The sequence below is a fragment of the Rhipicephalus sanguineus genome, chromosome 1, assembly GCF_013339695.2.
Source record: "Rhipicephalus sanguineus isolate Rsan-2018 chromosome 1, BIME_Rsan_1.4, whole genome shotgun sequence".
NCBI classification, from domain to species: Eukaryota; Metazoa; Arthropoda; class Arachnida; order Ixodida; family Ixodidae; genus Rhipicephalus; species Rhipicephalus sanguineus.
The window spans coordinates 161,733,299-161,747,356 of record NC_051176.1 but is presented as its reverse complement, the minus strand read 5'-3'; the positions used below and the strand labels follow the sequence as shown (position 1 = coordinate 161,747,356).

Genomic DNA, 14,058 nt, shown 5'->3' with positions numbered 1-14,058 from the left:
GATGTCGTCCGAGTTACTCTATAGCGTAAGAGACTTTTGTGATTGCTGCCCGTGAAACACAGCTGTCCCCGCTTTACTAACCGACATGCGCAACAGCATGTAATCTGCTCTGGGTAGCTCCTGCGGCGCCTACGCTTTCGAGCCAAGAAGGGCAGGAGGGCCGAGGTCGTGCACAACTGATCCTTACACGACGCCCAGTTCAGGAGCATGATGCACGCGGCACTGACTGCGCTGCTAAATCGAGCCCGACAGTGCTGCTCTTCTTGAAACAGCGCCGAAAAGGCGAAGCTCAGTGTTAGGAGATTTACAAGAAACTCTAATTTTTTTTGTGTGTCGTTTACAGTATCTATACCACACTAGAAATCACTTGGCTTATTCAGCAGTATAGTTACTTTGTAGCCGTCGCGTAGCTAAGATGGAGAACGCAATTCTTCAGGACATCCTGTCCAGCGCGTTCACATTATTAAACCACGATGCGTCTAAGCTCCGCCACGCTATCAAAGGAAGAGCGCATGGACTGGCGTTTATAGTCCTACTATATAGGAAGGCGTTCGCTATCGGTCCTTGTGCAGCATTTTCACAACTTTTAACACGATGAAAATACGGACCAGACTGAAGGCTCGCAGATTGCAAATCTACTTTAAGAACGCATTACGAGTCACTGATGAAATTGAACGTAACATACGAGGACGCCGTACATTTAAGGGCTCCTGATTATTTTTGACCATTTGAGGTTCTATAATGCGCACCCACTGCTCGGTAAATTACCGTTCTTGCATCCCATCGGAATGCGGTCGTCGTGGGCGGGAATCGAAATGGTGACCTCGCGATGAATAGAATAACGCCGCGTTCACTGAGCCACCACGGCGGGTAAACAGAACTACACGGCTCTACAGATTTGTGTCGTTTTTCAAGCTTCGTTTTGAGAGATATGTGCAGTCGTTAGCATCGAGGCGGAAAGCGCGTAATATTGTTGTATGAGAATGAAAGGAAAAATCGGCAATATATAAACGCGTGGTCTCACGGTATCCCTCTCAGCGGTGCACTGTCGTCCACTGCCGAGCGTGAGCGGGCTGTCGGTGAGCACCGCGACGACGCGGATGGGCACCAAGGTGGTCTTCTCGTGCGACGAGGGCCAGCGGCTACGCGGCAGCCAGCAGGCCATGTGCCTGCCTTCGGGGAACTGGTCAGCACCTCCACCCATCTGCCAAGGTCAGCGCATGCGTCTACTTGTTATTCACGCCAATCTATTTTTCGTGTTCATACATTCGTTCATACTGGCAATGTCGAATATCGTGGCGGGCCTTCTTGCGTAGGCTTTCCGTAATAGCGAGAGATCTTAATGACTGCAGCCTCGAAAGCCCGTAGTTGCAATTCTTGTGACATCTGTCATAATTTATTACGCAATAGTATTTACGTATGAGCGGCACACAAAAACGCTTGTGCCCCGCACTTCTCAACAAAAGCCGCGGAACCAAGCCTATACGTAACAATAATAACTCCTGGGGTTTTACGTGCCAAAACGAAGACATGATTGAGTCACGCCGTAGTGGGGGACTCCGTATTAATTTAGGCCACCTGAGGGTTTTTAACGTGCACCTATAAATCTAAGCACACCCCCCCCCCCCACCCCCCCACCCCCATCGAAATGCGGCCCCCGTGGCTGGGAATCGAACGTGCGCCCTCGAGCTTACAAGCGCGACTCCTTGCGTACCAAGTCACCACGGCGGGTCGTATACGTGACAGCTCGTCTCAAAAGCAGCCGGCTTGCCGATCAATAAGACGTTTTATTGAAGCTATGTACAGATAAGTTAGGGTTTTATTTTTGCAGTGTTCTTTTTATTCTTCGTTGTTCACGTGATGCATTCAGGTCCCTAGAAGAAAATCAGTTCATTCAGCTTGTGAAGAATATTTACTGCATGCTAGCTCTCAGCAGCGTCCACCCGCACTAATTCTTCTCGTATCCGGGCTTGCGCACTTGTGCATGTTTCCGGCCCAGCGTGACCTTTCTAACAGCTCGCACAGTCTCAAGACTTTCTTTGCACTGCAGTGGCCGAGTGCCACGACATCACCGGCGCCTCGGACGGACTCGTCGTGGTAAAGGCCGAGCAGCGAGCGGTCGGCTCCCGGGCGCACTTTTCGTGTCCCTTGGGCTACGCTCTACGGGGACAGGCGTCCGTGGAGTGCCTCGACACTGGCCAGTGGTCCGGCTCACTGCCGCGCTGTGAAGGTGTGTACTTCAGAGATGGAAACACTGCATCTCAGATCAGAACCTAAGAGGCAGCTATGTGCCTGCATGACCCACAAAGAGAAACGCACAAGTCGTTAGAGTAAAGCTCTGCCGCATTTCGGTATCTGCCTGAAGAGGCGTGGCAATTAGTTCTCCTGGCAATTGGCGTCCGAGCGTATAAGTAAGAAAAATTTATTGCGGTAATACAATTCCTAGCTGTCACTTGTCAGAATGCCCCTCCGTTGATTTCACCTTATTCAAATAGTGCAGTGTGCACGCCAGTGTTCAGATGGACATCTTGCAATTTAATTTCGTAATTTCTCCAGCAAATTCGGACGCTTGAAATTATTAGCAAAGGCGGAAAGTCAGTGGAAAGGACCACTTGAGCCTTGTGAATTCGGTCCCGCCTGCTCTTTTTGTCGCGGTACTCTTCTCGCAATCGCTTAATTGGGATGCGCATATCGACAGCATACGGTCAAAAATTAACGAAGTGAATGGTGTGCTGTGGTGTCACAGATATGTACCACCAAGAAAACTTGAATTACTGATCTACAACGCGTTCCTAATTCCAATAAATAACTACTGTCGCACTGTTTGGGGCACAAGTACGAAGCATAATATATCCAAGATTCTTGGTGCTCAGATATGTGCGATAAGAATGGTTGCTAACATACGTATATACCACGCCATGCCCATGCAGAAAAATAATATTCCCAGTTTAACATAATTAAGCGTCCCATTTTTATTCCTTCAAAATACTTTATGTCAGCAAGAATGCCATTAGAATAAATAACGCAGGCATGTTGACACTATTCAACCTTCAGAGTCGTGTGCTCATGTACAGTTATGTCGTGACACCGCCTGGTCTGTATACGTTTCGTCGATATCTATGCCGATTTCAATCATGCGCCTATAAACTTTCATGTTACCTCAGCATTCTTGTACGGAATGACATCTCGCCAGAATAGCCACAAAAAAAGTTAATTAAAGCTTTACCGCTTCTGCATTAAACTTTTCAATATAAGCACCAGCGTTGTACATATATAGCAGGGGTCTCAAACACGCTGCCCGCGGACGTTTCGGTAGCGTCCCGGCGCCCACGTGACTGTTTTCGTCCACTTTTTTTTTTAGTTTTCCTAATAAGTGTGTTCATGAGCTACGCAGACGTGAGTACTCTCAAGCATCCTTTATGTGGGGCATCCTATCCGGCCACCACATGTTAAAACATAACCGTAGAACAAAAACTGTATATTTCAGAATCGGCGTCCAGATTTGAGTGATTCTGGAGATCAATATCGATATTTTTCTCCTCGCCTCACTGTTCTCCTGTGGGGTGTAATCCCTTGCGTCCACTCTGTAAATATGAAGAGAGGAATAAAGATTTCGTTTTTACTCTTGTGTACATACTAAATCTGACTAATGAGAGCGCGCCCTTTTCTCTCTGACCGGCGGTGAGCAGAGGTGGTGTGTTCGGCGCTGCCTCCACCCGAGAACGGCTACGTGGAAGGTGAGCGTGGGACACAGTACCGCGGCGGTCAGCAGATGCAATTCGCCTGCCGGCCGGACCACATGATGCTCGGCGCTGGTGTGCTCGAGTGCCTGGACAACGACCGCTGGAGCGGCACCATCCCCAAATGTACGATGCTACTGCAGCCGCAAGCTGTGCTTTGAGTTCTTCATTGTTTGACTGATTAATATTGTGCTTCCTGAGCCGCGCGGAGAGGGTCATTTGCTTTGCTCTCTCTCTGCCTGTGTGTGTGTGTGTGTGTGTGTGTGTGTGTGTGTGTGTGTGTGTGTGTGTGTGTGTGTGTGTGTGTGTGTGTGTGTGTGTGTGTGTGTGTGTGTGTGTGTGTGTGTGTGTGTGTGTGTGTGTGTGTGTGTGTGTGTGTGTGTGTGTGTGTGTTCGACATGGAATCAAACGCACAACTTTGTGCTCTGCAGTAGAATCTTATGCAGATGGAAGCATATATAAAAGTTAAGTTAATCCATACTGAGTACCTCGTGGTATTTCTTTTTTATGCTTCGTTAATGCGAAAGAAAAAAATGGAAGTTTGGCTACAACAAGGCTCGACTGTTTTGAAAATACAGGTATATGAAAGACACGGCTACAAAAAGTACACATTAACAATACAAAGAATACCTTAAAACACTCCAGAAGATCTCACGCAGTGTGCGAATCAGTTTCATGCGAAGCAGTTTCATGCGAAGCAGTCAGTGAATAGCTGCCTGTGCTGCATTTTTTTGGCCTTGAGCCAAGCGTTACGAGGGGGATCGACGTGTTTGTGTGAATGGTGTAGTGGTGTGCATAACGTGGGCTTACCAGGCACGTCGACTTCACTGGCGCCTAAACGGTAGCTTATGGGCCAACATAATCTCATCACTAAGGTTAGAGCGCAGACGTGAGTTTCATCGAAACGAAGTGCAAGCTGCGAACGATTATGCGTTCGTTGGCGTATTCCTACGGGGCTGTGCAATGCTTGACTATAGCTTGCTGAGTCATATGAGTGCATATTTGTGTTACATTGTTATCAATGTGTGTTACATCGTTATCAAAGCAGATAGCCAACACTGCAACCACAATGTACGCTGCCCCGACATGGCGCCGGCATAAAGTCGTTTACCAAAGCAGTTTCAAGACCTGTCGTGGCTCTGTGGTAGAATATTTGACTGCCACGCAGAGTGCCTGGGTTCAGTTATTCGTGTTATTCATGTCATGACCTGTCAGTCAAGTTCATCAAAATGAACACCTGATTTCTTGTCAAGTCTCGCCAGCCCCTTGGTTCACCAAAAAAAAACTAAAAATATAAAACCCGAATCGGTTTATATGTAGCCCTGCCTAAACTACCTCCGTAGGTGTGCTGGTTGCTGGCTCTGTTCTCTACACAAATACGCAGTGAAACGACAGTGTGTGCTGAATATCGTAGCGCGACAAATATGCGAGATGGAGAGAACAATTATTTTAATAAAGCAAACCTCTATATGCCTGCTTTTCTGGGGCTTGTGGTTTGGTGCGTCTGTTTGGTCACTATCTCTCTAGTAAAAGGCAGTTCAGTATTACTATTACACTATATAGAGTACTGGCCCTCCCTTGCGGCCGTGTCAAATAGCTGTTCCGCTGCCCCATAAAAGCCTCTCCACATATGTGATCAGACATTGTCTGATGGCAGAGAGGTAACACCAAAATTTTCACTTCGGCTACCCCGTGAATGACTTCACCAGGGACTCATGGGCCCCATCAAGTAAACACGCGTTGGTGTCTCGTGCTACACTGATTCCCACAATGCGATAATTCCCCCGGATTTCACCCGATTTTTGCCTTCAATTGTCCTAACGCTGGCGTTAGGATCAATGCAATGACTATTCAGAGCAATCAATTAGATGTAATTAATTGCTTTATTGACGAGAACGCATAACAGGCGACAAATTGGGCACTTGAATTAGGCAAGAAGCATACAATAGAAAGCTCACGGTCCCGGTCGCCGGAATTTCCGCAGGCAAACCCGTGCGCTCTGTTTTAACAGCCGAGCTGTTTATGCTCGGCTTACCCCCGCATAGCGTTCGCGAAAGCTATCATCATCATGAACCGGCACGCTCTCTCTTCGTCCTCTTCTTCACCTTCTGCTTCGCTCCCCGAACACGTGCGCCCGGCGCGCGCTCACAAAAAAAAAAAGAAATTGAAAAAACAGAGATCAAGATGGAAAGAGAAAGAGAGAGGGACACATAGAAAAAGAAACAAAGAACTAGAGACAGAGAGAGGTATAAAGAAAGGGGAAGCGAGAAATTCAAAGACAGAGATAAAGAAGGAAAAAAAAGGAAGAGGAGGGCGTGACGTAAGATCACGTAACACTAGTCACGTGACATATACTCGCCGAAATCGCATAACACTAGCCACGTGTCATGTTCCCGCCAAGCGCACATGTCGTTTAAGCGGGGCAAGAGCACGGGCTTAGGAGGGCAGCGGGGCAGCGTCTGAACACTAGCTCCGCTGTTGGTTCCGGTCTTGCACCACTAGGGCAAACTGTGCCTTTTTTTATTGTTGTTGTTGTTTCCTCATCTTGACAATCCGCCAGACGTTGGCCGACTCATTGAACCGACGCTGCTACGGCTCGACAGAAATGACTACTTCACCTTTCCATTGGCCACTCCGGGAGCGCCTTTTTCAATCCGTATGAAAAGCAAAGCGCTGCGTGCGCACTTCAAGCGAGCTTCAGTGTCGTTACTGATGAAGAAAGAAGCCAGGGAGGATTACCTACGAAAAGTTAAAAAAACAATTGTCAGTGAAAATGAACAATGTGCGAAGAGCTCCAAAGGGCGCTACGAATAGCCGGACGTTTTATTGTGCTTGTAGGATGTAAATATAAGTCGAGAGGAAAGTAACGTTAACTACGCGATTACCTCTCAGTAAGTCATCAATTACTGTTTTGCGGCAGTAACTGGTAGCTGTAATCAATTAAACTTTAGAAGGTAGTAAGTGTAATTGTGATCCGTTATTCTTCTTCTGTAACGTGGGAGGATATATGATGTACAGAAGCACCCAAAGCTCACACTGCCTGGAATTAAAAGAAAGTCATTGAAATAGCTCAATAAAACTTTTTGTTGGGCTAGTTGGTTATTCGACATAGTGTTCATAGATTAGGTCGCTGTCCACGAATAAATGCCGTAAGGCAGACAAAACACATCTCTATTTGACGGGGCTTTACCGTTTTCTCACGGGGTGCAACATGTGAAGTTGGGTGTATGCCATGTCCACTCATAAACTATACAGAAGGCTAACCAATACTAGGTCAGTGCTCCTGTTTACTAATACCCGCAGGGTAGGGCCAACTGAATGCAGCAATGAAGCAGTTGGATCCTTTGAAATGTCCACTCTACTATTCTATTGTCCTCCACACGGGCTGGTATACGTCAGTCTCAGCAAAACTAAACAGTTAGGAGCGCCGATACTGCTTACTGCAGTGATAAACGGCAAACTGCCTGTCATTATGCCGATGGTATACGATTCTAAGTAATCGGAACGTCGCCACAAAAGACGATGTGGCCGACGTGCCTTCTGCCGTTGAGACTGGAACTTATCGGTAGAGTTCGGGCTGCTGTATTACTCTGTGCCCCGTTTCCCGGTCTGCGAAGATTCCCGTGAACGTTGCAAGCAAAGAGGCACGCGGACAGCCGCATAGGGCGAAGGTTATTGATTCAGCCAATAAATTGCGCCACACGTCCCACACGTCCCACCGCATAACTGCGATCTAAATGGACGTTCCGCACTCGGTGTCGCGGCTGTCGTCACCCATCTTTCTCAAAGCCAAACCCGCCGCACAGATTATCGCCCTCCGGCCAGCAATCGTTTTGTGCACTTGATCGAGGTGCTGGACGTCCGGGGGACTAGGTCGAAGGCGTTTCGTCAGCAGAGCGCATTTTGCGAAAGCACGTCATCGGTTCACGAGCCGCCTTTTGTAAGCGTTGCTAAACCATTACATGGTCGGCACCGGGTCCCTGCGTTGAATGGCGATAGAACACGTAACCCGTGGAAATTCTGTAACGATCGAATATCCTTCGACGACGCACATATATTTCATCGGGAAAGAGTTGCGTTTGTTGACAATCGCGGCTGCTTATGCCTCAGGCGTGCATAAGTCGTTCATTTCAGGCCCAGAAAGCGGCATCACCCCTCATGACTATTCCGAACAGTTGACAGCCGGTAGCGCTAACAAAAGATGGCACCAGACGGTGCGATAGATACAGGCGCTGGTGTGCTGGCCGAATTAACAAAGTGTTTCGTTCGTAAGACCTGTTTACCATTGAGCGGCCATCTTCGCTAAAACATATTTTCATATCACTGTCGGCTGGCACTTGCTGTTACGAACAGTCCTACCGTAAGAGCATTCTTGTGAATGCCGGCTTTGGTAGCCACAATACATAGTCTCTTAGCGTCGTTTATAAGCTGCGACTCTATGAGAAGTCTGCCTACACGAGATCGAGCCCGTCATCCAAAAAACTTTATGTAAAAATGAAATAAAACAACGCTAAATGAAAGACGGAAAGCTTTCACGATCGTTCAGTATAAAGAAACTACTAACACACCACAAGCATGACCTAAATTTGCATATATCTGCAAATCACGCGCATTACATTATTCTGACTATATGACATGTGACAAGCGGGAGTGGTCCCTCTGTATTGATGCTGAAATAGTTCAGTTCACCGCAAAGCGCATAAAAAGTCTCTAGCGCAGCATAGTAGTTATCGCTACTTTACCTACGTTTTATATGACAAGTACGATATCCACGAGCTGCTCATCAGGCACCGGCGATGGACATGTGAGCGAACCATCGTTGTCTCTCCTTTATATATATATATATATATATATATATATATATATATATATATATATATATATATATATATATATATATATATATATATATATATATATATATATATATATCATTTACGCAAGACATGTACGTAGTCGATTTCGTGTAATTTATCACTTGTGGTCAATTATACTTTCGGTATTCTCGTAGTTGATCGATTATTTTTTACTCGACAATGGTCTCTGTAATTCGATTACTTTTTTTCTGCAATTACATGTTGTTACTTTATTCGTAAGACAACCTTGTAAGAGGAGGTGCCGCTTTTTAGCATTTGTATTTGGTGCGAACAGTAGAGCATGCCCGCTGCCGTGGAACGCGGCAACCTGATTAATACGCGTGTTTCGACAGGCAAGCCAGCTCTCTCTATTTGTTTCTTAAGGGCAGGTCGCGCGTCCCGTGTTGTCGGCAGCATATTCGGCATCTCGCTGTGGTTTCGCTTTTCCGTTTTCGTTCGACAGCTCCCGACCTTTAGTCTATATATTCACCGTCAGTGCCCCGGCGTTTTCCACGATAGTGAAAGTTCGTTTCGTCATGGAAGGACGTGCCGCAGACGCTACGTATACAAACGACTCATGACTCTAAATAAGCGCGCCTGCACGTTTGACGAGTGACTGCTACGAGGCGCTACATAACTGCAACTGCAGTTGCAGTCATGACTTATACAGTGCATGCACTGTAGTTCATGAGTGCGTCGTGCATATGGTTGAAGTTTCTTCATACCTTGTTGACTTGCACAAGCAGCTCTAGACTCAGCTGTTGAGCGCGACGTCCCTTGTACGGTACGCAGCGCATCTAAACTGTGTGATTTTTCTGTGTGAAGAAATGCTTGAAACGTAAAATTGGAAGCAAATTACCGTAAATGTAATTGATTAGTCATTAGTAATTCATCAGGTGTTTTCGTGAGGCCGGAAGTGGTAGCCGCAACCAATTACATTTTTGACTGAAGTAACTGTAATTGCCTTTCATTGCTTTTTTCTCTTTATTATGTACAAGTCTAATTGACGTACGTTTTAATACAGCAATAATAATAATAATAATATCTGGGGTTTAACGTCCCAAAACCAAGATATGATTATGAGAGACGCCGTAGTGAAGGGCTGCGGAAATTTCGACCACCTGGGGTTCTTTAACGTGCACCTAAATCTAAGCACACGGGCCTCAAACATTTTCGCCTTCATCGAAAATGCAGCCGCCGCAGCCGTTTTAATACAGCAAAGTGCATGATTTGCTTCAGTGCTGTTGTTAGCGCCGCTTGTAGTAGTATTGACAGTGACTGCGGCTATAAGTGGTTGTCTCCGTTAAGGAGTAAATTAGGTAGTTGGCGACGTGTGTTCCTCCTCCAACGAGAACGGCCCGTTTCACAAATCTCGTGTTGCCCACGCTGTCATTCGAGATCGTGCATTCCACGTTACCGTACCACGAGAGAGAGAGAGAGAGAGTGTGTGTGTGTGTGTGTGTGTGTGTGTGTGTGTGTGTGTGTGTGTGTGTGTGTGTGTGTGTGTGTGTGTGTGTGTGTGTGTGTGTGTGTGTGTGCGTGTGTGTGTGTGTGTGTGTGTGTGTGTGTGTGTGTGTGTGTGTGCGCGTGCGTGCGCGCGTGCGTGTGCGCGCGCTTTAACAAGGAAGTCGTTCTTGCCTTGTCTGCAGGCGTTCCGGCGTGCCAGTACCCGAGCGTCCGCGACGGGGCGCGCATCTTGTCGCGAGTGAACTACTTCTACCGCATCAACGAGACGGTGTCGTTCGAATGCCCTGAGGGCTTCCAGCTACGGGGGAGTCCCATGATCCAGTGCGTGGCCAAGGGCCGCTGGTCGGCCGCCGTGCCCAGGTGCCAGCCGTTCGCCCCGTCGACGTCCTCCTCTCACGAGAGGAGACTCAGGAGGCACCATCGGCGCTGGCCGCTCGCCACGCCCGTCGCGGCCCACTGGCACCTGTGACCATGCTAAGCAGCACGCGCCGAGCTCGTCGAGTTCGCTAGCGGACGGCGCTCGGAGTGCAGCGATCGCATTCTAATCTATCACTTCGCGGCCAACGGTTAATTGGGACCGATGAAAATGCAGGTGGTCTGCCTCAGTTGCGTCTAGTTTCGTCATCAGCCGCCATAAAGTCTCACGACCGTCCTTGCGTGGTCTGTACGGCTGACTACAGACACTTCAGGAACGTGGAATACATTGATGAATTTTCTTTCAGCCTATAAGCATGCGGTCAGCAGTGGATGAATGCATCACGCATCTGTCGGTGGTACTTGCACAGCGCGTTATGCTGCCCATAAGGCCGTGAAAAAGTAATTATCTTGGAATCTGTTGCAACCGATTTCATGGTCACCGGTACAATTGCGGCGCTGAGAGATTTGCTTTCGTTCTCTCTATTGCTCTCTTGTTTTCCTTATTTTTTTTTTAACTCGAGTTGAGCTCAACAAAAAAGTGACTCAATTTAGGTCCGCTGGAATTGGCTTGAGCTTGGCCGAGAAAGCCGGATCTTGTCGAAGCGCCACTCTTTCAACTGAACAGTATATCCGAATGTCGTTTAGGCCTGCACAACCAAGAAGCAACGTGAAGTAAGCAAATTTACTCTTGTTGAGCTCGACAGGTCCCTAGTTCAGTGCTTTGTAGGACTGTTTGCCTTAGACGGCCAATGGTTCGCTCGCTTCCAAAAAGTCAAGACCTCTGTCGCGGCGTCGTGAACGCCGGCGCATTAAGCACAGCTTGTCCTGTCTTCATTAAGACATCACAGTGAAAACATTTGTATGATGCATTTGCATATCTTTTCAGAGCAGCGGTGCAAAAACACTCTTCGGGGAGAACACGACTTGAATGGAATCATCTCCTTGTCATGGCGCAACTTGCGAGCGCCCCAGGTCGACGTCTTCACTGAATGAGTGAAAGGAGCGTTGTGTCACTGTAACTATACGTCATAAATAACGAATGTACTCGTGCGCTCAAATACAGTTGATTACTTGCGTGCTGCCGGAGTTACTGCTCTTTTTTTTTCGGGAATAACCTAAAGGATATAATTAATTATTTGATACTGTGAAATGTATGGAATACTGTGCCGCGCAATAGTCCACGTCTAGACTTTTTTGAAGGCGAAAGATAAAGCGACGCCAATTTATTATTTCGCGCGTAGACTTTGTTCATGTCCAGGGGAAAAAAATGTCATTCTTACAAGGAGGGATATGCACATGGCGCGCATATGCAACATGTGCAAATCCTGAAACTATAATTACATAGCTAAGCTATACCTTGTTCTTTCCTGTTTGAAAACTCACAATTAAACGACGGAACACTGTGCTCCACCGGCTGCGATGGGATTGCAAATACTCGGCGCAGTGCTTCAGTGAATCTCCGGTGGCGCCCAGAACTGTGAAGCAAAAGGGCACCGATCGACCCGGCGGACGTGTGGTGCGTACGGTGGGACAACTTTATAATGTGCGCCTCCATCTAGTGGACTCCGTGATGCGCGCGTCGCCCGAAGTGCCGTTATGAACGCTCTCATGCTCGAGCAAGATGAGAGAGAGCAAAAAAAAAAGCATTAAAAAACGAAATAGAACTGTTTACGTCTTCCACATTGACAGTGCACACAGCTACGGTTGTTTTGGAAGTAGCGGAAGTTTTTTGTCAATGAGTTGACGTCCTTTATTACTCGAGTTGCAAGAGCACAAATGTGTCACGCTGTTAGTGATAAGCCCAAGAGAGAGAAAGATTAAAAATGTGGCTCGAAAGTTTCGTCCCCTCATGACAAAAAGGCAAAGCTGCAGCGCACAATTATAAAAATTAAATTGCGTGCTGCGTATGTTTCAGTGCTGCATCACCATGGAAATTATGAAAAGTATTGTTTGCTGCGCAAGCGAATTATCTAGGGGATCTGCTGAAAGGTTCGTTTAGAAGCTTTCGGTACCTATGTGGTTTTCCGTTCCGCGCAGAAGCGTTCGATGAGGCAGCAAATCTGCCATAAGCGTAATCGCTCTTGCAGCTCGGGGAAAAAAAAAAGACAAGTTGTAGAGCTTTCAACCTAAATACTTACGTAGTCGCAGAAATGTCCCCTCCCGTTGTGCGCCAGTTCCAAAGAAAGAAAGAAAGCAGAAACCAATGGCTTCTCCCCCGCGAAGCACTACTTCTTCAGAACTACTCCTGTTCTTGCGTATATAGACTAAGTGTAAACTTGACTATGTATACTTATAGAATCGTGAAAGTGGCGTTGTAGGTATACGTACCAGACACGAGGAAATCGTTTCCCATTCTTCATAAGCTATTCATTGTGGATATGTGTCATGTGTGTGAACAATGTGAAATGTTCGAGTGACAGTTGTGTACACCGAATTTCAAGCGTGTTTGCGATAGTACTATGTTTAGGTGAGGTGTTATAGCTGTCGATTACGTATTGTCAAAGTCAGTCACTTAACTCGCCTGGAACATCGCAGTCGTGGGTCCCTCTCTCTCCTTCTCGGGCATTGGGCATCTTTCTACTCTTTATGCGTAGCTCCGACCAGCTTTCGTAGCGGTTGCAAGGGTTCCGACATAAGGTGTTCAGGCGATTAGGTGGGAACAACGCAGTAATCTTGGAGGCAGCGGCCACGGTTAGCGAAATGGCAACCGCAGAGACTGCCTCGAAGTTTCTTGCGCACCTTCCAGAACTTGATTGCCAGCTAAAGGCATCTTTGACTCCAAAGTACGACCGCATTCGCTGGAAGAGGAAGAGCCCGTTCACAGCGTAGACTCATTCCTGATATGCCACTCATTGGGAATATATGCCATGCGAGTGAATAATATGAACATGCTCGCTTTTGATGTTCGTAACGGCAATGCCACTTGCTAGTGACACACGAGAGATGATCGTTCCTGCAGCATAGAGACCCACGTCAGCGCTTTTGTTATCTATTAAATGAATGCAAAGTCTTTCTGAAAGATAACAACACTTAATGTAACGTCCCTCGTTGTGTTGACAGCATTATCCCCCGCTCTGTTCATCACTGAACGCCTGACTTGGACCATGTACGCATTTACTCATTCCTTCTATTTTCCATCAAAACAACCGTTTTCCTAGCTCTGCAACCCTTTTGCGATCGTATGACTGGCATATGTTCAAGCATAAATCAGCGCTGCAGGTCATCGCCAGTGTCAATGTGTTTCAGGAAGGTCGCTATATCGGGAGAATGTCGGCACATTTCAAAGCTAGCTAGCGTAATGCTAAAGCAAGGTTCGAACTATAAGTCGGCACATTGTGAATGGTCTATGTGTGAGACTACTAATTATGTTATTTGCTCAGAGGAATTTGTTTTCAACAGGCAAACAAGCTTTCATGTGTTTGCTTGTGTGTCACGCAACGTACTCAGCTGCTCGAAAAACGCAGGCAGCGCGCTCTTAGCACAGATTGTCGTCCCTCTGTTTCCGACGTGTTCGCGCGGGTAGTATCAGTGCCTCACGAGTCGTTTCTTTCATCTTTGTGGGTCTCTTGAGACAAGAA

At 47.1% G+C, this 14,058-nt stretch overlaps 1 protein-coding gene across 3 annotated transcripts in view; it reads left to right on the top strand.

Annotated features, from left to right (window-relative positions):
• Positions 1–12,265, top strand: part of LOC119401395 (sushi, von Willebrand factor type A, EGF and pentraxin domain-containing protein 1) — a 300,370-nt gene extending 288,105 nt beyond the window's left edge. For all 3 annotated transcript variants that reach the window (XM_037668182.2, XM_049417415.1, XM_037668175.2), the window contains 4 exons: positions 1,039–1,212; positions 2,051–2,230; positions 3,690–3,866; positions 10,246–12,265. In XM_037668182.2, the coding sequence (XP_037524110.1) occupies positions 1,039–1,212; positions 2,051–2,230; positions 3,690–3,866; positions 10,246–10,532 (818 nt within the window). In that variant the 3' untranslated portion in view covers positions 10,533–12,265. The remainder of the gene's footprint in view (positions 1–1,038; positions 1,213–2,050; positions 2,231–3,689; positions 3,867–10,245) is intronic.
• The last annotated feature ends 1,793 nt before the right edge of the window (positions 12,266–14,058 follow it).